At 33.5% G+C, this 27,291-nt stretch overlaps 1 protein-coding gene across 2 annotated transcripts in view; it reads left to right on the forward strand.

Moving 5' to 3' along the window:
• LOC115760422 (aminopeptidase N) overlaps positions 1 to 27,291 on the forward strand; it is a 259,648-nt gene that overhangs the window by 208,068 nt on the left and 24,289 nt on the right. For both annotated transcript variants that reach the window (XM_030701730.1, XM_030701732.1), the window contains exons 7-9: positions 23,102 to 23,247; positions 23,306 to 23,456; positions 23,515 to 24,209. In XM_030701730.1, the coding sequence (XP_030557590.1) occupies positions 23,102 to 23,247; positions 23,306 to 23,456; positions 23,515 to 24,209 (992 nt within the window). The remainder of the gene's footprint in view (positions 1 to 23,101; positions 23,248 to 23,305; positions 23,457 to 23,514; positions 24,210 to 27,291) is intronic.

Below are 27,291 nucleotides of genomic sequence, written 5' to 3' on the forward strand. Positions count from 1 at the left end.
TAAATGCCGAGTATGGTCAAGATATCTTGATAAACAAAATGTTTTTTGATACAACAACTTAATTTTCGACCGATCGTTCCTATGGCATATCATATATGATATAGTGGTTCGGTCTTAATAGGATTTTGCATATATATGGGGACTATAGTAAAACTAATAAATGCCGAGTTTGGTCAAGATTTCTTGATCAACACAATGTTTTTCATACAAGAATCTACTTTTCGACCGATCGTTCCTATGGCAGCTATATGATATAGTGGTCCGATCTTAATAGAATTTTCCATACATATCGGGAGTATAGTAAAACAATAAATGCCGAGTTTGGTCAAGATATCTCGATAAACAAAATGTTTTTTGATGTAACAACTTAATTTTCGACCGATGGTACCTATGGCAGCTATATGATATAGTAGTTCGATCTTAATAGAATTTTGCATATATATGAGGAGTATAGTAAAACTTATAAATGCCGAGTATGGTCAACATATCTTGATAAACAAAATGTTTTTTGATACAACAACTTAATTTTCGACCGATCGTTCCTATGGCAGCTATATGATATAGTGGTCCGATCTTAATGGGATTTTGCATATATATGAGGAGTATAGTAAAACAATAAATGCCGAGTAAGGTCAACATATCTTGATAAACAAAATGTTTTTTGATACAACAACTTAATTTTCGACCGATCGTTCCTATGGCAGTTATAAGATATAGTGGTCCGATCTCAATAGAACTTGCATTTATATGAGGAGTATAGTAAAACTAATAAATGCCGAGTTTGGTCAAGATATCTTAAAAAAACATAATGTTATTTTATACAACAATTTAATTTTCGACCGATCGTTCCTATGGCAGCTATATGATATAGTGGTCCGATCTTAATAGAATTTTGCATATATATGAGGAGTATGATAAAACTAAAATATGTCGAGCTTGGTCAAGATATCTTAAAAAAACAAAATTTTCGACCGATCGTTCCTATGGCAGCTATATGATATAGTGGTCCGATCTTAATAGGATTTTGCAAATATATGAGGAGTATAGTAAAACAATTAATGCCGAGTTAGGTCAAGATATCTTGATATAGTGGTCCGGTCTTAATAGGATTTTGCATCTATAAGATGAGTATAGTAAAACTATTAAATGTCGAGTTTGGTCAAGATTTCTTGATAAACAAAATGTTTTTTGATGTAACAACTTAATTTTCGACCGATCAATCCTATGGCAGCTATATGATATAGTAGTTCGATCTTAAAAGGATTTTGCATATATATGAGGAGTATAGTAAAATAATGTTTTTTCATACAACAACTTAATTTTCGGCCGATCGTTCCTATGGCAGCTATATGATATAGTGGTCCGATCTTAATAGAATTTTCCATATATATAGGGAGTATAGTAAAACAATAAATGCCGAGTTTGGTCAAGATATCTCGATAAACAAAATGTTTTTTGATGTAACAACTTAATTTTCGACCGATCGTACCTATGGCAGCTATATGATATAGTAGTTCGATCTTAATAGGATTTTGCATATATATGAGGAGTATAGTAAAACTAATAAATGCCGAGTTTGGTCAAGATTTCTTGAACAACACAATGTTTTTCATACAAGAATCTACTTTTCGACCGATCGTTCCTATGGCAGCTATATGATATAGTAATTCGATCTTAATAGGATCTTGCATATATATGAGGAGTATAGTGAAACTAATAAATGCCGAGTATGGTCAAGATATCTTGATAAACAAAATTTTTTTTCATACAACTAAATTTTCGACCGATCGCTCCTATGGCAGTTATAAGTATGATATAGTGGTCCGATCTTAATAGGATTTTGCATACATATGAGGGGTATAGTAAAACTAATAAAATCCTAGTTTGGTCAAGCTATATTAAAAAACAAAATGTTTTTTTATACAACTTAATTTTCGACCGATCGGTCATATGGCAGCTATATAATATAGTGGTCCGGTCTTAATAGGATTTTGCATATATAAGAGGAGTATAGTAAAACTATTAAATGTCGAGTTTGGTCAAGATTTCTTGATAAACAAAATGTTTTTTGATGTAACAACTTAAATTTCGACCGATCATTCCTATGGCAGCTATATGATATAGTGGTCCGAGCATAGTAAAACTGATGAATGGCGAGTTTGATCAAGATATCTTGATAAACATAATGTTAATTTTCGACCGATCGTTCTTACGGCAGCTATATGTTGTCCGATATTAATAGGATTTTGCCTTTATATGATTAGTATAGTAAAACTAATAAATGCCGAGTTTGGTCAAGATATCTTGGAAAACAAAATGTTTTTTCATACAGCAACTTAATTTTCGACCGATCGTTCCAATGGCAGCTATTTGATATAGTGGTCCGATCCAGCTGGTTTTGACATATGTGCGTATCTGCGTGCAACAGAAAAAGGTACATCTGCAAAGTTTCATTAAGATAGCTTTAAAACTTAGAGACTAGTCCGCATAGAAACAGACAGACGGCCAGACGATCAGACGGACATGGCTATATCTGTTGAGGCTGATCAAGAATATATATACTTTATGGGGTCGGAGATGTCTCCTTGTATGCGTTACACATTTCACTACAAAATTATAGTACCCTCTGCAAGGGTAAAACCATTTTACGATATTATTTGCGATAGGTTGGTCCGCTGGGTAGTTACACAATGCTTCTTACATATAGGCTCATACCAAGACCAAGTTTCTAACTTCGTGGCTCATGATGCCAAGTCAATCGCGCACTGAGCGCAGGAATTTGTAATGCCCCGTTGGTTACAAAATCATACTAGTTTAATGATGTTTCACAAACACGTAATAGTGCATTTACTTGCATGGAATTTTCATACTTATAAAACGTTTAAGAGGAGATCAGCCAGTAGAAAAGTGGATGGTTATAGATTTCAAAGGGGCCACTCTGGACTTTATACAAATATGGCGAATCGAACACTATAGGCAAGACTATAGGCAGCCATGCTTTGCATTACAAAATGCGTGTATTTGTGGCATCTGGAGATCAGGTAAAGCTTCTGTCATGTCAGTTTACACCATGCGTCATGCAGTGTGCAGTATTTTAAATCGTTAGATAATATGTATATAAGGTAATTACTTGGTTAGAATTCGTAATTCTCTACCCCTCGTTGTACACGAATTGTAGCTCTTCAAAGGTGGACAATTCAGTGAAATACACCTTGGGTAAGCTTTAACCGGGCAAACTATACCTGATCGTCCTACTCCATGGGTGACGTAGTTTCCCTTCTTCAGCAGCCGATGAAGAGTATGTCAGCAACTCCAGGCAAATAGCAATTTGCAATGACACTGAGCACAGCAACAAAATCCGGGCAGCATATAATAAATGTTGTCGCTGTACTTTACCCAATCGACTGACGCCGACGGATAAAGGAGATGCGGCCGATTTCAACGTTAAACGAGAGTCAAAGGCTTTCTTCGGCACGCCGAAGATCTAATATTCTTGCAGACCCAACCTTTTCTTGCGCTTATAGTGCTTTGCCCGTATCTAAGAAGCACAGGGAAAATAGTTAATGCCGAGTTTAGTCAAGATATCTTGATAAACAAAAAAGGGTTTGTAATCAAAAACCTCGTTTTCGACCGATCGCTCCTATGGCAGCTATATGATATAGTGGTCCGATCCTAATAGGATTTTGCATATATATGAGGAGTATAGTAAAACAATAAATGCCGAGTTAGGTCAAGATATCTTGATAAACAAAATGTTTTTTGATACAATAACTTAATTTTCGACCGATCGTTCCTATGGCAGCTATATGATATAGTGGTCCGATCTCAATAGAATTTGCATTTATATGAGGAGTATAGTAAAACTAATAAATGCCTAGTTTGGTCAAGATATCTTAAAAAACAAAATGTTATTTTATACAACAATTTAATTTTCGACCGATCGTTCCTATGTCAGCTATATGATATAGTGGTCCGATCTTATAGGGTTTGGCACATATTTGAGGAGCATAGTAAAACAAATAAATGCCGAGTTTGGTCAAGATATCTTGATAAACAAAATGTTTTTTGATGTAACAACTTAATTTTCGACCGATCGTACCTATGGCAGCTATATGATATAGTAGTTCGATCTTAATAGGATTTTGCATATATATGAGGAGTATAGTAAAACTAATAAATGCCGAGTTTGGTCAAGATTTCTTGAACTACACAATGTTTTTCATACAAGAATCTACTTTTCGACCGATCGTTCCTATGGCAGCTATATGATATAGTGGTCCGATCTTAATAGAATTTTCCATACATATAGGGAGTATAGTAAAACAATAAATGCCGAGTTTGGTCAAGATATCTCGATAAACAAAATGTTTTTTGATGTAACAATTAAATTTTCGACCGATCGTACCTATGGCAGCTATATGATATAGTAGTTCGATCTTAATAGGATTTTGCATATATATGAGGAGTATAGTAAAACTAATAAATGCCGAGTTTGGTCAAGATTTCTTGAACAACACAATGTTTTTCATACAAGAATCTACTTTTCGTTCGATCGTTCCTATGGCAGCTATATGATATAGTAATTCGATCTTAATAGGATCTTGCATATATATGAGGAGTATAGTAAAACTAATAAATGCCGAGTATGGTCAAGATATCTTGATAAACAAAATGTTTTTTGATACAACAACTTAATTTTCGACCGATCGTTCCTATGGCATATCATATATGATATAGTGGTTCGGTCTTAATAGGATTTTGCATATATATGGGGACTATAGTAAAACTAATAAATGCCGAGTTTGGTCAAGATTTCTTGATCAACACAATGTTTTTCATACAAGAATCTACTTTTCGACCGATCGTTCCTATGGCAGCTATATGATATAGTGCTCCGATCTTAATAGAATTTTCCATACATATAGGGAGTATAGTAAAACAATAAATGCCGAGTTTGGTCAAGATATCTCGATAAACAAAATGTTTTTTGATGTAACAACTTAATTTTCGACCGATGGTACCTATGGCAGCTATATGATATAGTAGTTCGATCTTAATAGAATTTTGCATATATATGGGTAGTATAGTAAAACTAATAAATGCCGAGTATGGTCAAGATATCTTGATAAACAAAATGTTTTTTGATACAACAACTTAATTTTCGACCGATCGTTCCTATGGCAGCTATATGATATAGTGGTCCGATCTTAATGGGAATTTGCATATATATGAGGAGTATAGTAAAACAATAAATGCCGAGTTAGGTCAACATATCTTGATAAACAAAATGTTTTTTGATACAACAACTTAATTTTCGACCGATCGTTCCTATGGCAGTTATAAGATATAGTGGTCCGATCTCAATAGAACTTGCATTTATATGAGGAGTATAGTAAAACTAATAAATGCCGAGTTTGGTCAAGATATTTTAAAAAAACAAAATGTTATTTTATACAACAATTTAATTTTCGACCGATCGTTCCTATGGCAGCTATATGATATAGTGGTCCGATCTTAATAGAATTTTGCATATATATGAGGAGTATGATAAAACTAAAATATGTCGAGTTTGGTCAAGATTTCTTGATAAACAAAATGTTTTTTGATGTAACAACTTAATTTTCGACCGATCGTTCCTATGGTAGCTATATGATATAGTGGTCCGATCTTAATGGATTTTGCATTTATATGAGGAGTATAGTAAAACTAATTAATGCCGAGTTAGGTCAAGATATCTTGATAAACAAAATGTTTTTTCATACAACTAAATTTTCGACCGATCGCTCCTATGGCAGTTATAAGTATGATATAGTGGTCCGATCTTAATAGGATTTTGCATACATATGAGGGGTATAGTAAAACTAATAAAATCCTAGTTTGGTCAAGCTATATTAAAAAACAAAATGTTTTTTTATACAACTTAATTTTCGACCGATCGGTCATATGGCAGCTATATAATATAGTGGTCCGGTCTTAATAGGATTTTGCATATATAAGAGGAGTATAGTAAAACTATTAAATGTCGAGTTTGGTCAAGATTTCTTGATAAACAAAATGTTTTTTGATGTAACAACTTAAATTTCGACCGATCATTCCTATGGCAGCTATATGATATAGTGGTCCGAGTATAGTAAAACTAATGAATGGCGAGTTTGATCAAGATATCTTGATAAACATAATGTTAATTTTCGACCGATCGTTCTTACGGCAGCTATATGTTGTCCGATATTAATAGGATTTTGCCTTTATATGATTAGTATAGTAAAACTAATAAATGCCGAGTTTGGTCAAGATATCTTGGAAAACAAAATGTTTTTTCATACAGCAACTTAATTTTCGACCGATCGTTCCAATGGCAGCTATTTGATATAGTGGTCCGATCCAGCTGGTTTTGACATATGTGCGTATCTGCGTGCAACAGAAAAAGGTACATCTGCAAAGTTTCATTAAGATAGCTTTAAAACTTAGAGACTAGTCCGCATAGAAACAGACAGACGGCCAGACGATCAGACGGACATGGCTATATCTGTTGAGGCTGATCAAGAATATATATACTTTATGGGGTCGGAGATGTCTCCTTGTATGCGTTACACATTTCACGACAAAATTATAGTACCCTCTGCAAGGGTAAAACCATTTTACGATATTATTTGCGATAGGTTGGTCCGCTGGGTAGTTACACAATGCTTCTTACATATAAGTTTATACCAAGACCAAGTTTCTAACTTCGTGGCTCATGATGCCAAGTCAATCGCGCACTGAGCTCAGGAATTTGTAATGCCCCGTTGGTTACAAAAACATACTAGTTTAATGATGTTTCACAAACACGTAATAGTGCATTTACTTGCATGGAATTTTCATACTTATAAAACGTTTAAGAGGAGATCAGCCAGTAGAAAAGTGGATGGTTATAGATTTCAAAGGGGCCACTCTGGACTTTATACAAATATGGCGAATCGAACACTATAGGCAAGACTATAGGCAGCCATGCTTTGCATTACAAAATGCGTGTATTTGTGGCATCTGGAGATCAGGTAAAGCTTCTGTCATGTCAGTTTACACCATGCGTCATGCAGTGTGCAGTATTTTAAATCGTTAGATAATATGTATATAAGGTTAGAATTCGTAATTCTCTACCCCTCGTTGTACACGAATTGTAGCTCTTCAAAGGTGGACAATTCAGTGAAATACACCTTGGGTAAGCTTTAAACGGGCAAACTATACCAGATCGTCCTACTCCATGGGTGACGTACTTTCCCTTCTTCAGCAGCCGATGAGGAGTATGTCAGCAACTCCAGGCAAATAGCAATTTGCAATGACACTGAGCACAGCAACAAAATCCGGGCAGCATATAATAAATGTTGTCGCTGTACTTTACCCAATCGACTGACGCCGACGGATAAAGGAGATGCGGCCGATTTCAAAGTTAAACGAGAGTCAAAGGCTTTCTTCGGTACGCGAAGATCTAATATTCTTGCAGACCCAACCTTTTCATAATGCTTATAGTGCTTTGCCCGTAACCAAGAAACACAGGGAAAATAGTTAATGCCGAGTTTGGTCAAGATATCTTGATAATCAATCGAGAAAGTAAGGCTATCTCCGGCACGCCGAAGATCTAATACCCTTGCAGACCCAACCTTTTCTTGCGCTTATAGTGCTTTGCCCGTATCTAAGAAGCACAGGGAAAATAGTTAATGCCGAGTTTAGTCAAGATATCTTGATAAACAAAAAAGGGTTTGTAATCAAAAACCTCGTTTTCGACCGATCGCTCCTATGGCAGCTATATGATATAGTGGTCCGATCCTAATAGGATTTTGCATATATATGAGGAGTATAGTAAAACAATAAATGCCGAGTTAGGTCAAGATATCTTGATAAACAAAATGTTTTTTGATACAATAACTTAATTTTCGACCGATCGTTCCTATGGCAGCTATATGATATAGTGGTCCGATCTCAATAGAATTTGCATTTATATGAGGAGTATAGTAAAACTAATAAATGCCTAGTTTGGTCAAGATATCTTAAAAAAACAAAATGTTATTTTATACAACAATTTAATTTTCGACCGATCGTTCCTATGGCAGCTATATGATATAGTGGTCCGATCTTAATAGAATTTCGCATATATATGAGGAGTATAGTAAAACTAATAAATGTCGAGTTTGGTCAAGATTCCTTGATAAACAAAATGTTTTTTAATGTAACACCTTAATTTTCGACCGATCATTCCTATGGCAGCTATATGATATAGTGGTCCGATCTTAATAAGATATTGCATATATATGAGGAGTTTAGTAAAACTAATGAATGGCGAGCTTGATCAAGATATCTTGATAAACAAAATGTTTTTTGATGTAACAACTTAATTTTCGACCGATCGTTCCTATGGCAGCTATATGATATAGTGGTCCGATCTCAATAGAATTTGCATTTATATGAGGAGTATAGTAAAACTAATAAATGCCTAGTTTGGTCCAGATATCTTAAAAAAACAAAATGTTATTTTATACAACAATTTAATTTTCGACTGATCGTTCCTATGGCAGCTATATGATATAGTAGTTCGATCTTAATAGGATTTTGCAAATATATGAGGAGTATAGTAAAACAATAAATGCCGAGTTAGGTCAAGATATCTTGATATAGTGGTCCGGTCTTAATAGGATTTTGCATCTATAAGAGGAGTATAGTAAAACTATTAAATGTCGAGTTTGGTCAAGATTTCTTGATAAACAAAATGTTTTTTGATGTAACAACTTAATTTTCGACCGATCAATCCTATGGCAGCTATATGATATAGTAGTTCGATCTTAAAAGGATTTTGCATATATATGAGGAGTATAGTAAAATAATGTGTTTTCATACAACAACTTAATTTTCGACCGATCGTTCCTATGGCAGCATATGATATAGTGGTCCGATCTTAATAAGATATTGCATATATATGAGGAGTTTAGTAAAACTAATGAATGGCGAGCTTGATCAAGATATCTTGATAAAAAAAATCTTTTTTGATGTTACAACTTAATTTTCGACTGATCGTACCTATGGCAGCTATATGATATAGTGGTCCGATCATAATAGGATTTTGCACATATATGAGGTGTATAGTTAAACTAATAAATGCCTAGTTTCGTCAAGATATATTAAAAAATAAAATGTTTTTTTTATACAACTTAATTTTCGACCGATCGTTCCTATGGCAGCTATATAATATAGTGGTTCGGTCTTAATAGGATTTTGCATATATATGAGGAGTATAGTAAAACTTATAAATGCCTAGTTTGGTCAAGATATATTAAAAAATAAAATGTTTTTTTATACAACTTAATTGTCGACCGATCGTTCCTATAGCAGCTATATGATATAGTAGTTCGATCTTAATAGGATTTTGAATATATATGAGGAGTATAGTAAAACTATTATATGTCGATTTTGGTCAAGATATATTAAAAACAAAATGTTTTTTTATACAACTTAGTTTTCGACCGATTGTTCCTATGGCAGCTATATGATATAATGGTTCGGTCTTAATAGGATATTGCATATATATGGGGACTATAGTAAAACTAATAAATGCCGAGTTTGGTCAAGATTTCTTGAACAACACAATGTTTTTCATACAAGAATCTACTTTTCGACCGATCGTTGCTATGGAAGCTATATGATATAGTGGTCCGATCTTAATATAATTTTCCATACATATAGGGAGTATAGTAAAACAATAAATGCCGAGTTTGGTCAAGATATCTCGATAAACAAAATGTTTTTTGATGTAACAACTTAATTTTCGACCGATGGTACCTATGGCAGCTATATGATATAGTAGTTCGATCTTAATAGGATTTTGCATATATATGAGGAGTATAGTAAAACTAATAAATGCCGAGTATGGTAAAGATATCTTGATAAACAAAATGTTTTTTGATGTAACAACTTAATTTTCGACCGATCAATCCTATGGCAGCTATATGATATAGTTGTTCGATCTTAATAGGATTTTGAATATATATGAGGAGTATAGTAAAACTATTATATGTCGATTTTGGTCAAGATATATTAAAAAACAAAATGTTTTTTTATACAACTTAATTTTCGACCGATTGTTCCTTGGGCAGCTATATGATATAGTGGTCCGATCTTAATGGGATTTTGCATATATATGAGGAGTATAGTAAAACAATAAATGCCGATTTAGGTCAAGATTTCTTGAACAACACAATGTTTTTCATACAACAACTTAATTTTCGACCGATCGTTCCTATGGCAGCTATATGATATAGTGGTCCGATCTTAATAGAGTTTGGCACATATATGAGGAGCATAGTTAAACTAATAAATGCCTAGTTTGGTCAAGATATATTAAAAAATAAAACGTTTTTTTATACAACTTAATTGTCGACCGATCGTTCCTATGGCAGCTATATGATATAGTAGTTCGATCTTAATAGGATTTTTAATATATATGAAGAGTATAGTAAGACTATTATATGTCGATTTAGGTCAAGATATATTAAAAAACAAAATGTTTTTTTATACAACCTAATTTTCGACCGATTGTTCCTTGGGCAGCAATATGATTTAGTGGTCCGATCTTAATAGGATTTTGCATATATATGAGGAGTATAGTTAAACAATAAATGCCGAGTTAGGTCAAGATATCTTGATAAACAAGATGTTTTTTGATACAACAACTTAATTTTCGACCGATCGTTCCTATGGCTGCTATATGATATAGTGGTCCGATCTTAATCGGATTTGGCGTATATACGAGGAGTATAGTAAAACTAAAAAATGCCGAGTTAGATCAAGATATCTTGATAAGCAAAATGTTTTTTCATACAACTAAATTTTCGACCGATCGCTCCTATGGCAGTTATAAGTATGATATAGTGGTCCGATCTTAATAGGATTTAACTTTTATTATGAGGAGTATAGTAAAACTAATAAATGCCGAGTTTGGTCTAGATATCTTAAAAACAAATTGATTTCTCTTACAACTTTATTGTCGACCGATCGTTCCTTTGGTAGCTATATAATATAGTGGTCCGGTCATAATAGGATTTTGCATATATATGAGGAGTATAGTAAAACTATTAAATGTCGAGTTTGGTCAAGATTTCTTGAACAACACAATGTTTTTCATACAAGAATCTACTTTTCGCCCGATCGTTCCTATGGCAGCTATATGATATAGTGGTCCGATCTTAATAAAATTTGCATTTGTATGAGGAGTGAAATAAAACAATAAATGCCGAGTTTGGTCAAGATTTCTTGAACAACACAATGTTTTTCATACAAGAATCTACTTTTCGACCGATCGTTGCTATGGCAGCTATATGATATAGTGGTCCGATCTTAATAGAATTTTCCATACATATAGGGAGTATAGTAAAACAATAAATGCCGAGTTTGGTCAAGATATCTCGATAAACAAAATGTTTTTTGATGTAACAACTTAATTTTCGACCGATGGTACCTATGGCAGCTATATGATATAGTAGTTCGATCTTAATAGGATTTTGCATATATATGAGGAGTATAGTAAAACTAATAAATGCCGAGTATGGTCAAGATATCTTGATAAACAAAATGTTTTTTGATGTAACAACTTAATTTTCGACCGATCAATCCTATGGCAGCTATATGATATAGTAGTTCGATCTTAATAGGATTTTGAATATATATGAGGAGTATAGTAAAACTATTATATGTCGATTTTGGTCAAGATATATTAAAAAACAAAATGTTTTTTTATACAACTTAATTTTCGACCGATTGTTCCTTGGGCAGCTATATGATATAGTGGTCCGATCTTAAAGGGATTTTGCATATATATGAGGAGTATAGTAAAACAATAAATGCCGATTTAGGTCAAGATTTCTTGAACAACACAATGTTTTTCATACAACAACTTAATTTTCGACCGATCGTTCCTATGGCAGCTATATGATATAGTGGTCCGATCTTAATAGAGTTTGGCACATATATGAGGAGCATAGTTAAACTAATAAATGCCTAGTTTGGTCAAGATATATTAAAAAATAAAATGTTTTTTTATACAACTTAATTGTCGACCGATCGTTCCTATGGCAGCTATATGATATAGTAGTTCGATCTTAATAGGATTTTTAATATATATGAAGAGTATAGTAAGACTATTATATGTCGATTTAGGTCAAGATATATTAAAAAACAAAATGTTTTTTTATACAACCTAATATTCGACCGATTGTTCCTTGGGCAGCTATATGATTTAGTGGTCCGATCTTAATAGGATTTTGCATATATATGAGAAGTATAGTAAAACAATAAATGCCGAGTTAGGTCAAGATATCTTGATAAACAAGATGTTTTTTGATACAACAACTTAATTTTCGACCGATCGTTCCTACGGCAGCTATATGATATAGTGGTCCGATCTTAATCGGATTTGGCGTATATACGAGGAGTATAGTAAAACTAAAAAATGCCGAGTTAGGTCAAGATATCTTGATAAGCAAAATGTTTTTTCATACAACTAAATTTTCGACCGATCGCTCCTATGGCAGTTATAAGTATGATATAGTGGTCCGATCTTAATAGGATTTTGCATACATATGAAGGGTATAGTAAAACTAATAAAATCCTAGTTTGGTCAAGCTATATTAAAAAACAAAATGTTTTTTTATACAACTTAATTTTCGACCGATCGGTCATATGGCAGCTATATAATATAGTGGTCCGGTCTTAATAGGATTTTGCATATATAAGAGGAGTATAGTAAAACTATTAAATGTCGAGTTTGGTCAAGATTTCTTGATAAACAAAATGTTTTTTGATGTAACAACTTAAATTTCGACCGATCATTCCTATGGCAGCTATATGATATAGTGGTCCGAGCATAGTAAAACTGATGAATGGCGAGTTTGATCAAGATATCTTAAAAACAAATTGATTTCTCTTACAACTTAATTGTCGACCGATCGTTCCTTTGGTAGCTATATAATATAGTGGTCCGGTCATAATAGGATTTTGCATATATATGAGGAGTATAGTAAAACTATTAAATGTCGAGTTTGGTCAAGATTTCTTGAACAACACAATGTTTTTCATACAAGAATCTACTTTTCGCCCGATCGTTCCTATGGCAGCTATATGATATAGTGGTCCGATCTTAATAAAATTTGCATTTGTATGAGGAGTGAAGTAAAACAATAAATGCCTAGTTAGGTCAAGATATCTTGATAAATAAAATGTTTTTTGATACAACAACTTAATTTTCGACTAATCGTTCTTATGCCAGCTATATGACATAGTGGTCCGATCTTAATAGGATTTTGCATATATATAAGGAGTATAGTAAAACTAATAAATGCCTAGTTTGGTCAAGATATATTAAAAACCAAAATGTTTTTTTATACAACTTAATTTTCGACCAATCGTTCTTATGCCAGCTATATGACATAGTGGTCCGATCTTAATAGGTTCTTGCATATATATGAGGAGTATAGTAAAACTAATAAATGCCTAGTTTCGTCAAGATATATTAAAAAATAAAATGTTTTTTTTATACAACTTAATTTTCGACCGATCGTTCCTATGGCAGCTATATAATATAGTGGTTCGGTCTTAATAGGATTTTGCATATATATGAGGAGTATAGTAAAACTTATAAATGCCTAGTTTGGTCAAGATATATTAAAAAATAAAATGTTTTTTTATACAACTTAATTGTCGACCGATCGTTCCTATAGCAGCTATATGATATAGTAGTTCGATCTTAATAGGATTTTGAATATATATGAGGAGTATAGTAAAACTATTATATGTCGATTTTGGTCAAGATATATTGAAAACAAAATGTTTTTTTATACAACTTAGTTTTCGACCGATTGTTCCTATGGCAGCTATATGATATAATGGTTCGGTCTTAATAGGATATTGCATATATATGGGGACTATAGTAAAACTAATAAATGCCGAGCTTGGTCAAGATTTCTTGAACAACACAATGTTTTTCATACAAGAATCTACTTTTCGACCGATCGTTGCTATGGCAGCTATATGATATAGTGGTCCGATCTTAATATAATTTTCCATACATATAGGGAGTATAGTAAAACAATAAATGCCGAGTTTGGTCAAGATATCTCGATAAACAAAATGTTTTTTGATGTAACAACTTAATTTTCGACCGATGGTACCTATGGCAGCTATATGATATAGTAGTTCGATCTTAATAGGATTTTGCATATATATGAGGAGTATAGTAAAACTAATAAATGCCGAGTATGGTCAAGATATCTTGATAAACAAAATGTTTTTTGATGTAACAACTTAATTTTCGACCGATCAATCCTATGGCAGCTATATGATATAGTAGTTCGATCTTAATAGGATTTTGAATATATATGAGGAGTATAGTAAAACTATTATATGTCGATTTTGGTCAAGATATATTAAAAAACAAAATGTTTTTTTATACAACTTAATTTTCGACCGATTGTTCCTTGGGCAGCTATATGATATAGTGGTCCGATCTTAATGGGATTTTGCATATATATGAGGAGTATAGTAAAACAATAAATGCCGATTTAGGTCAAGATTTCTTGAACAACACAATGTTTTTCATACAACAACTTAATTTTCGACCGATCGTTCCTATGGCAGCTATATGATATAGTGGTCCGATCTTAATAGAGTTTGGCACATATATGAGGAGCATAGTTAAACTAATAAATGCCTAGTTTGGTCAAGATATATTAAAAAATAAAACGTTTTTTTATACAACTTAATTGTCGACCGATCGTTCCTATGGCAGCTATATGATATAGTAGTTCGATCTTAATAGGATTTTTAATATATATGAAGAGTATAGTAAGACTATTATATGTCGATTTAGGTCAAGATATATTAAAAAACAAAATGTTTTTTTATACAACCTAATTTTCGTACGATTGTTCCTTGGGCAGCAATATGATTTAGTGGTCCGATCTTAATAGGATTTTGCATATATATGAGGAGTATAGTTAAACAATAAATGCCGAGTTAGGTCAAGATATCTTGATAAACAAGATGTTTTTTGATACAACAACTTAATTTTCGACCGATCGTTCCTATGGCTGCTATATGATATAGTGGTCCGATCTTAATCGGATTTGGCGTATATACGAGGAGTATAGTAAAACTAAAAAATGCCGAGTTAGATCAAGATATCTTGATAAGCAAAATGTTTTTTCATACAACTAAATTTTCGACCGATCGCTCCTATGGCAGTTATAAGTATGATATAGTGGTCCGATCTTAATAGGATTTAACTTTTATTATGAGGAGTATAGTAAAACTAATAAATGCCGAGTTTGGTCTAGATATCTTAAAAACAAATTGATTTCTCTTACAACTTAATTGTCGACCGATCGTTCCTTTGGTAGCTATATAATATAGTGGTCCGGTCATAATAGGATTTTGCATATATATGAGGAGTATAGTAAAACTATTAAATGTCGAGTTTGGTCAAGATTTCTTGAACAACACAATGTTTTTCATACAAGAATCTACTTTTCGCCCGATCGTTCCTATGGCAGCTATATGATATAGTGGTCCGATCTTAATAAAATTTGCATTTGTATGAGGAGTGAAATAAAACAATAAATGCCGAGTTTGGTCAAGATTTCTTGAACAACACAATGTTTTTCATACAAGAATCTACTTTTCGACCGATCGTTGCTATGGCAGCTATATGATATAGTGGTCCGATCTTAATAGAATTTTCCATACATATAGGGAGTATAGTAAAACAATAAATGCCGAGTTTGGTCAAGATATCTCGATAAACAAAATGTTTTTTGATGTAACAACTTAATTTTCGACCGATGGTACCTATGGCAGCTATATGATATAGTAGTTCGATCTTAATAGGATTTTGCATATATATGAGGAGTATAGTAAAACTAATAAATGCCGAGTATGGTCAAGATATCTTGATAAACAAAATGTTTTTTGATGTAACAACTTAATTTTCGACCGATCAATCCTATGGCAGCTATATGATATAGTAGTTCGATCTTAATAGGATTTTGAATATATATGAGGAGTATAGTAAAACTATTATATGTCGATTTTGGTCAAGATATATTAAAAAACAAAATGTTTTTTTATACAACTTAATTTTCGACCGATTGTTCCTTGGGCAGCTATATGATATAGTGGTCCGATCTTAAAGGGATTTTGCATATATATGAGGAGTATAGTAAAACAATAAATGCCGATTTAGGTCAAGATTTCTTGAACAACACAATGTTTTTCATACAACAACTTAATTTTCGACCGATCGTTCCTATGGCAGCTATATGATATAGTGGTCCGATCTTAATAGAGTTTGGCACATATATGAGGAGCATAGTTAAACTAATAAATGCCTAGTTTGGTCAAGATATATTAAAAAATAAAATGTTTTTTTATACAACTTAATTGTCGACCGATCGTTCCTATGGCAGCTATATGATATAGTAGTTCGATCTTAATAGGATTTTTAATATATATGAAGAGTATAGTAAGACTATTATATGTCGATTTAGGTCAAGATATATTAAAAAACAAAATGTTTTTTTATACAACCTAATATTCGACCGATTGTTCCTTGGGCAGCTATATGATTTAGTGGTCCGATCTTAATAGGATTTTGCATATATATGAGAAGTATAGTAAAACAATAAATGCCGAGTTAGGTCAAGATATCTTGATAAACAAGATGTTTTTTGATACAACAACTTAATTTTCGACCGATCGTTCCTATGGCTGCTATATGATATAGTGGTCCGATCTTAATCGGATTTGGCGTATATACGAGGAGTATAGTAAAACTAAAAAATGCCGAGTTAGATCAAGATATCTTGATAAGCAAAATGTTTTTTCATACAACTAAATTTTCGACCGATCGCTCCTATGGCAGTTATAAGTATGATATAGTGGTCCGATCTTAATAGGATTTAACTTTTATTATGAGGAGTATAGTAAAACTAATAAATGCCGAGTTTGGTCTAGATATCTTAAAAACAAATTGATTTCTCTTACAACTTAATTGTCGACCGATCGTTCCTTTGGTAGCTATATAATATAGTGGTCCGGTCATAATAGGATTTTGCATATATATGAGGAGTATAGTAAAACTATTAAATGTCGAGTTTGGTCAAGATTTCTTGAACAACACAATGTTTTTCATACAAGAATCTACTTTTCGCCCGATCGTTCCTATGGCAGCTATATGATATAGTGGTCCGATCTTAATAAAATTTGCATTTGTATGAGGAGTGAAATAAAACAATAAATGCCGAGTTTGGTCAAGATTTCTTGAACAACACAATGTTTTTCATACAAGAATCTACTTTTCGACCGATCGTTGCTATGGCAGCTATATGATATAGTGGTCCGATCTTAATAGAATTTTCCATACATATAGGGAGTATAGTAAAACAATAAATGCCGAGTTTGGTCAAGATATCTCGATAAACAAAATGTTTTTTGATGTAACAACTTAATTTTCGACCGATGGTACCTATGGCAGCTATATGATATAGTAGTTCGATCTTAATAGGATTTTGCATATATATGAGGAGTATAGTAAAACTAATAAATGCCGAGTATGGTCAAGATATCTTGATAAACAAAATGTTTTTTGATGTAACAACTTAATTTTCGACCGATCAATCCTATGGCAGCTATATGATATAGTAGTTCGATCTTAATAGGATTTTGAATATATATGAGGAGTATAGTAAAACTATTATATGTCGATTTTGGTCAAGATATATTAAAAAACAAAATGTTTTTTTATACAACTTAATTTTCGACCGATTGTTCCTTGGGCAGCTATATGATATAGTGGTCCGATCTTAAAGGGATTTTGCATATATATGAGGAGTATAGTAAAACAATAAATGCCGATTTAGGTCAAGATTTCTTGAACAACACAATGTTTTTCATACAACAACTTAATTTTCGACCGATCGTTCCTATGGCAGCTATATGATATAGTGGTCCGATCTTAATAGAGTTTGGCACATATATGAGGAGCATAGTTAAACTAATAAATGCCTAGTTTGGTCAAGATATATTAAAAAATAAAATGTTTTTTTATACAACTTAATTGTCGACCGATCGTTCCTATGGCAGCTATATGATATAGTAGTTCGATCTTAATAGGATTTTTAATATATATGAAGAGTATAGTAAGACTATTATATGTCGATTTAGGTCAAGATATATTAAAAAACAAAATGTTTTTTTATACAACCTAATATTCGACCGATTGTTCCTTGGGCAGCTATATGATTTAGTGGTCCGATCTTAATAGGATTTTGCATATATATGAGAAGTATAGTAAAACAATAAATGCCGAGTTAGGTCAAGATATCTTGATAAACAAGATGTTTTTTGATACAACAACTTAATTTTCGACCGATCGTTCCTATGGCAGCTATATGATATAGTGGTCCGATCTTAATCGGATTTGGCGTATATACGAGGAGTATAGTAAAACTAAAAAATGCCGAGTTAGGTCAAGATATCTTGATAAGCAAAATGTTTTTTCATACAACTAAATTTTCGACCGATCGCTCCTATGGCAGTTATAAGTATGATATAGTGGTCCGATCTTAATAGGATTTTGCATACATATGAGGGGTATAGTAAAACTAATAAAATCCTAGTTTGGTCAAGCTATATTAAAAAACAAAATGTTTTTTTATACAACTTAATTTTCGACCGATCGGTCATATGGCAGCTATATAATATAGTGGTCCGGTCTTAATAGGATTTTGCATATATAAGAGGAGTATAGTAAAACTATTAAATGTCGAGTTTGGTCAAGATTTCTTGATAAACAAAATGTTTTTTGATGTAACAACTTAAATTTCGACCGATCATTCCTATGGCAGCTATATGATATAGTGGTCCGAGCATAGTAAAACTGATGAATGGCGAGTTTGATCAAGATATCTTAAAAACAAATTGATTTCTCTTACAACTTAATTGTCGACCGATCGTTCCTTTGGTAGCTATATAATATAGTGGTCCGGTCATAATAGGATTTTGCATATATATGAGGAGTATAGTAAAACTATTAAATGTCGAGTTTGGTCAAGATTTCTTGAACAACACAATGTTTTTCATACAAGAATCTACTTTTCGCCCGATCGTTCCTATGGCAGCTATATGATATAGTGGTCCGATCTTAATAAAATTTGCATTTGTATGAGGAGTGAAGTAAAACAATAAATGCCTAGTTAGGTCAAGATATCTTGATAAATAAAATGTTTTTTGATACAACAACTTAATTTTCGACTAATCGTTCTTATGCCAGCTATATGACATAGTGGTCCGATCTTAATAGGATTTTGCATATATATAAGGAGTATAGTAAAACTAATAAATGCCTAGTTTGGTCAAGATATATTAAAAACCAAAATGTTTTTTTATACAACTTAATTTTCGACCAATCGTTCTTATGCCAGCTATATGACATAGTGGTCCGATCTTAATAGGTTCTTGCATATATATGAGGAGTATAGTAAAACTAATAAATGCCGAGTTTGATCAAAATATCTTAAAAACCAAAATGTTTTTTTACACAACAACATAATTTTTCGACCGATCATTCCTATGGCAACTATATGATATAGTGGTCCGATCTTAATAGCATTTTGCATATATGAGGGATATAGTAAAACTAATAAAAGCCTAGTTTGTTCAAGATATATTAAAAAAAAAAATGTTTTTTTATACATCTTAATTTTCGACCGATCGTTCCTATGGCAGCTATATGATATAGTGGTCCGATCTTAATAGGATTTTGCATATATATGAGGAGTATAGTAAAACAATAAATGCCGAGTTAGGTCAAGATATCTTGATAAACAAAATGTTTTTTGATACAAGAACTTAATTTTCGACCAATCGTTCTTATGGCAGCTATATGATATAGTGGTCCGATCTTAATAGGATTTTGCATATATATGAGGAGTATAGTAAAACAATAAATGCCGAGATTGGTCAAGATATCTTGATAAACAAAAGGTTTTTTGATACAACAATTTAATTTTCGCCCGATCATACCTATGGCAGCTATATGATATAGTAGTTCGATCTTACTAGGATTTTGCATATATATGAGGAGTATAGTAAACCTATTAAATGTCGAGTTTGGTCAAGATTTCTTGAACAACACAATGTTTTTCATACAAGAATCTACTTTTCGACCGATCGTCCCTAAGGCAGCTATATGATATAGTGGTCCGATCTTAATAGGATTTGGCATATATATGAGGAATATAGTAAAACAATAAATGCCGAGTTTGGTCAAGATATCTTGATGAACAAAAGTTTTTTTCATTTAACAACTTAATTTTCGACCGATCGTTCCTATGGCAGCTATATGATATAGTGGTCCGATCTTAATAGGGTTTGGCACATATATGAGGTGTATAGTAAAACTAATAAATGCCGAGTTTGGTCAAGATATCTTAAAAAACAAATTGTTTTCTCTTACATCTTAATTTTCGACCGATCGTTCCTATGGCAGCTATATGATATAGTGGTCCGATCATAATAGGATTTTGCATATATATGAGGAGTATTGTAAAACTAATAAATGCCTAGTTTAGTCAAGATATATTAAAAAACAAAATGTTATTTTATACAACTTAATTTTCGACCGATCGTTTCAATGGCAGCTATATGACTTAGTGGTCCGGTCTTAATAGGATTTTGCATATATATGAGGAGTATAGTAAAACTATTAAATGTCGAGTTTGGTCAAGATATGTTAAAAACTAAATGTTTTTTTATACAACTTAATTTTCGACCGATCGTTCCTATGGCAGCTATATGATATAGTGGTCCGGTCTTAATAGGATTCTGCTTATATGTGAGGTGCTTAGTAAAAATAATAAATGCCGAGTTTGGTCAAGATATCTTAAAAAACAAAATGTTTTTTTATACAACCTATTTTTCGACCGATTGTTCCTATGGCAGCGATATGATATGGTGGTCCGATCTTAATAGAATTTGCATTTATATGAGAAGTATAGTAAAACTAATAAATGCCGAGTTTGGTCAAGATATCTTAAAAAAACATAATATTTTTTCTTACAACTTAATTGTCGACCGATCGTTCCTATGGCAGCTATATGATATAGTGGTCCGATCTTAATAGGATTTTGCATATATATGAGGAGTATAGTAAAACTAATAAATGCCTAGTTTGGTCAACATATATTAAAAAACAAAATGTTATTTTATACAACTTAATTTTCGACCGATCGTTTCAATGGCAGCTATATGACTTAGTGGTCCGGTCTTAATAGGATTTTGCATATATATGAGGAGTATAGTAAAACTATTAAATGTCGAGTTTGGTCAAGATATGTTAAAAACTAAATGTTTTTTTATACAACTTAATTTTCGACCGATCGTTCCTATGGCAGCTATATGATATAGTGGTCCGATCTTAATATGATTTTGCATATATATGAGGAGTATAGTAAAACAATAAATGCCGAGTTAGGTCAAGATATCTTGATAAACACAATGTTTTTCATACAAGAATCTACTTTTCGACCGATCGTTCCTATGACAGCTATATGATATAGTGGTTCGATCTTAATAGGATTTTCCATACATATGAGGAGTATAGTAAAACAATAAATGCCGAGTTAGGTCAAGATATCTTGATAAACAAAATGTTTTTGATACAACAATTTAATTTTCGACCGATGGTACCTATGGCAGCTATATGATATAGTGGTCCGACCTTAATAAGATTTTGCATATATATGATAAATCGAAAAAATAGATATCGCCATCCTGTTTTTTGAGCAAATTGGGTAAATAATAAGAGCTAGAGAAACCAAACATGATGTGTTGCTTCTAGAATATTATATGTCAAGTACCTTTCATTATATAACCATCGCCTCCTCCCTGCTACCACTGCAAACCAATAAATCAAGTTAATAACCCAACTTGTATTGCCAAACAATTTAAGCCACAATTTTAATGCAATTGACTTGTTGAGAATACATTAATATTCTATGGTACAATAAGATATACTGTAGAAAATTTCATTAAGATCGGTTAAGAAAAAACCAAAGTTATATGTAACTGCGTAATTAGCTGGCACAGCTAGCGAAATCATCAAGAATTTCTGTATACATGTACACACACACATAAATGCGCGTCTGCTTCGCATTCTATCACATTTTTACAGCATTGTAATTGCGACTTTTTTCTGTAATGCTATTTCGCAATAATACTTAATTACTGGTGTGGCTGCTGAGTAGAGGCATTGCAAGTGGTACAGTCTGTCGCAAGTTCGAGCCCTTCCTGGGAAAGTCTTTTTTTTTTGCTGGTGTGACTGTTGAGTAGAGTCGACAGCAAGTAATTCGGTCAGTTGCGAGTTCGAGCCCTGCCAAAGGAACTTGTTTATACCCTAAACCCATTAAAAATGAGTATAAGGGTATATTGTATTTGTGCGAAATCGAAATGTATGTAACAGGCAGAAGGAAGCATCTTCGAACCCATAAAGTGTATATATTCTTGATCAGCATCAATAGCCGAGTCGATCTAGCCTTGTCAGTCTGTCTGTCTGTCCGTCTGTCCGTATGTATGAACGCAAGGATCTCAGAACCTACATATAAGAGCTAGAGACTTGAAATTAGATGTAGGTGCTCCTAGTGCCCGCGCAGATCGAGTTTGTTTCCGATAATAGATAACATACTCCGTTTCCAGGCAATCGATAAAAATCGATATCGATATCCTGTTTTTTGGGCAATTTTGGTAAACAATAAGAGCTAGAGTCACCAAACTTGACATACAGCTTCTAAAATAAAATATATATATGCATTTGATGTTGGAAGAAGAAGGTTCAGGGTATCCCTTAGTCGGGAGCTCCCGACTAGAACCTCTTACTTGTTTTTTTTTTTTAATTTATTTGGTGTTGGAATAGTAGGGTTCAGGGTATTCCTTAGTCGGGAGCTCCCGACTAGAACCTCTTACTTGCTTACATTTCCACTGTACATCCGTCTACAAAATTTTTGAATGTTTTATTTTACGTTTATTTTAGCACATTTCAAAAAATGCTTTACTTGCTTATAAAACTATTCAAAATTATTTTGGAATATCTCTACCTATGTCTAAAATTGATGTGGTTGTCATACCTGAGCTGCCAATAGTGCGTCCGGTGGATAATTGGGGTTTGTTGTTGTTTAAGTAAGATCCATTTTAAGCATCGAAATGCAAATTTTTTTTAACAACCATATTTCAACAGAGAAAGCGTTATTATACAAAATCGTTACTATGACATAGCACAGGAGCTTATATATCAATGGATTGGTTCGTGGGTGACTCCTGAATGGTGGACTGATGCTCATCTTAATAAAGCGCTGGCAAGTTTTTTAGCATCAGAAACTGTTATAACGGTAAGTTATGATGTTTACTAAATAAAGATTAGGCATTTTAAATAAACTAAATATACAGTTAGATGGAGGAGTCGAGTTCAATGGCAAATATCCAATGACTACCCTTTATTCATTATACTATGAATTCAGTAAAAGATATCCACATTCACGTATTACTGCAATGAAGCAAGAGACAATTTCTTACAAAACCGAACTTGTTATACGCATGCTTAACTTTACCTTGGGAAAAGACACGTTTCAAAAAGGATTGAAAAAGTTTATTGAAGATTATCAGTATAAAACTTTTGTTGGAGATGATCTTTGGAGTGCGTTAACGGCGCAGGCGCTAAAGGATGGAACGCTAAAAAGCCAATACAGACTGACTGATATTGTCGGTACATGGCTTGCCTATCATCGCCTACCAGTCATTACTGTCCACAGGGATTATGAAACTAATACTGCGACTATACAACAAAAAGTGTATCTTAGAGAAAGACCACATGATGTACCAGAGCAGGACAAAATGCTTTGGTGGATTCCAATTATTATTAATCGACAAGATACACTTAATTTCTCTAATAGCAGTCCTTATGTGTGGATGGAAAAGACTCAGCAAATAAATATCAATAATATGCCAGGAAATGATCAATTTATTATTATAAACCAGGAAGAAATAGGTCCATTTCCAGTTAATTACGACGAATTAAATTGGAAAATGCTCTCAACATTTTTGCAAACTGAGATTGGGCGCACCGTAGTACCGACATATACAAGGTGAGCCTTAAAAGAAATCATTAACTTAAAGACTTAAGTAAACTATCTACACTAAGTAACGTAAATATTCCTGCCTGTGATGACATTTTTTGACTCTTAATTAAAAATCTCAAAGTATCTAACTTATACAAAGGAATTGCATTTTATGAATTTCCTCGCGCAAGTGTGGAAAAATCTCAAAAAATTACTATTTGATTTTTATACCCTGAACCCATTAAAAATGGGTACAAGGGTATATTGTATTTGTGCAAAATCCAAATGTATGTAACAGGCAGAAGGAAGCATCTCCGAACCCATAAAGTATATATATTCTTGATCAGCATCAAAAGCCGAGTCGATTTAGCCATGTCCGTCTGTCTGTCCGTCCGTCCATCCGTCCGTCCGTCCGTCCGTCCGTCCGTCCGTCCGTCCGTATGTATGAACGCAAGGATCTCAGAACCTATAAGAGCTAGAGACTTGAAATTTTAGATGTATGTGCTCCTAGTTCCCGCGCAGATCGAGTTTGTTTCCGACAATCGATAACTTACTCCGTTTCCAGGCAATCGATAAAAATCTATATCGATATCCCGTTTTTTGGGTAATTTTGGTAAATAATAAGAGCTAGAGTCACCAAACTTGACATATAGCTTCTAAAATAGAATATATATATATGCATTTGCTGTTGGAAGAAGAGAGTTCAGGCTATCCCCTAGTCGGGAGCTCCCGACTAGAACCTCGTACTTGTTTTTATTATCCGATAGACGATAGGGTATTTTCAAAGATCTTTAAGCGATTTCACCGATTTGGAAATTCCACCCAAGTCAAAAAAATTTGTATGAACGTTTTTCTTTACCATCGACTTCAAAAACGTTTTCAGAGATATTTGTGATAATTTATCTGATACGCGTAGGATTAAGTTAGTTCCTCTTAGTTTAATAGTAAGTTAGCATGATCCTTGCATGCGCGCGCTGAGCGACCAAGCTAAGTGAGAGTTCTTTCGGGACAGCTTCCTCTAACCATTGACTTCGTTGGATAGGTTTAAGTCATGTTAATTTAATTCATGTGACTAGATTTGACGCCTTATAAAGTTAATCAATTAAACCCTATAACGCAGTTTGTAAAATACAGCTCAACAACGGATTTAAATCGATATAAGGTTGAAAAGTCGTCAAACCGCACCTCGACACAAAAAAAAAATAACAACAAGTAAGAGGTTCTAGTCGGGAGCTCCCGACTAGGGGATACCCTTCTTCCAAAATCAAATTCAGGGTATAAAATGTCACCAGCCAACTCTGTGACAATACTAAACAACCAGCACGAGAATGTCAAAATCAACCTTAAAATGTTGAATAGGAAACAAAGAGTAATGCAAGAACAAGTGCACAGTGTAAGAATCATTCGCAACAAGATTGGGTGACCGGCAGACGAAACAATAGCATCTTTCAACACTGTGTTGAATTTTAATGCAATTATTACCCGCTTGGATTCGAGTTATTAGAAAGTTCAGACATCCTTTTGTGTCTGGCCTTGTGGTTGTGTCCCGCCTAACCGCGGGATCTGCCAACTACCTTGGATTTGGCCCGAGAGGCAGAAGCAAGCAATGACCGCTATATGTTTTCGGGAAATTATGCCAGACATATAGAAGACAAATTAGAAAAACCTAAGAGCCTGCGCTGCCAAGGGTGGCGACAAAATATCTCTCAAAATGATTTGACAGGAAACGCTCAGCGGCATATGCAGAACGCCCAACCAAAAAAAAAAAGCAAATTTATAATTCAAAGGTCAGGGTGACAAAAATTATCAGTATAGCAACGAATCAAACAGATTGATTCATTGTCCAAACACAACAGAATCTGAGCTCAGAGCCAATGGAAGTAGACTCTTCGTAACTAAGGTTCAGAGGACCAGTCTTTGCGGGGCCAATAAAGAATGAATCGCACAACTCAAGAGCAGATAAGTGATCACAGCTATGAGATCAGGGCTCAATCAGTGGCTTCAGCGGTCGATGAAGATTTTCCCGGTGCACATTCATGCAATTTTTTAGGGGAGAGTCCCTGCTCAAACTGACGCAGGGAAAACAATAAGATTGTTGTTAGACAGTGGGGCTTCCAAAAATATAATTAAACCATTGCCAGGGCTGGTCTACTTTGTGCCTGTCGATACATCGTTTCAAGTAAAATCAATTCACAGGCATACAAGAATTAAACAAAACTGCCTTACGCATCTATTCTATACAAATTCCTATTTTTAATTTTGCAAAGCTCAATGATTTCGCAGGCGTCATTGGCATTACAGCGTAAGCATAAACGGTCAGCTAGAGAGGCTAGCGAATTGCGCTGCTCAATATGAGACAGATCCAATATATACAGTGGCTCTGGGCTTGTTTAATGTATAATTGTTATTGTATGCGACAAAGTGCCGCATACTTTATATTTGTATATAGGGTGTTCTTTTAAGGCATATACACACTACACGCTAGCTGCCCCATCCGATTGCTCAGTAAAGCATAACTTTTGTTTTTTCTTAACCGATCGTAATGAAATTTTGATTTATAGATTTGTGGTGGTAGCGGGGAGGTGGCGATAGGTATAAAATGAAAGATACTTGATATATACATAATATACTAGAAGCAACATTTCATGTTTGGTGACTCTAGCTCTTATTATTTACCCAATTTGCTCAAAAAACAGGATGTCGATATCTATTTTTATCGATTGCTTCGAAACGGAGTAAGTGATCGATTATCGGAAATAAACTCGATCTGCGTGAACACTAGGCGGACATACATCTAAAATTTCAAGTCTCTAGTTCGTATAGGTTCTGATATTCTTTATACATACGGACGGACAGACAGACGGACATGGCTAGATTGACTCGGCTATTCATGCGGATCAATAATATATATACTTTATAAGGTCGGAGATTCTTTCTTCAGCCTGTTACATACATTTACATTTTGCACAAAAACAACATACTCCTTTTACTCATTTTTAATGGGTTCAGGTTAAAAAATCACAACATTTTGAAATAAAAAACATGCCTAAAGCGCAAAAATATATAAAAATCGTGGAGCACAATTAAACACGTCTATCACTCTCAACTG

This window comes from Drosophila novamexicana, unplaced genomic scaffold (genome assembly GCF_003285875.2).
Source record: "Drosophila novamexicana strain 15010-1031.04,08,12 unplaced genomic scaffold, DnovRS2.1 tig00000434-arrow-pilon, whole genome shotgun sequence".
NCBI lineage: Eukaryota > Metazoa > Arthropoda > Insecta > Diptera > Drosophilidae > Drosophila > Drosophila novamexicana.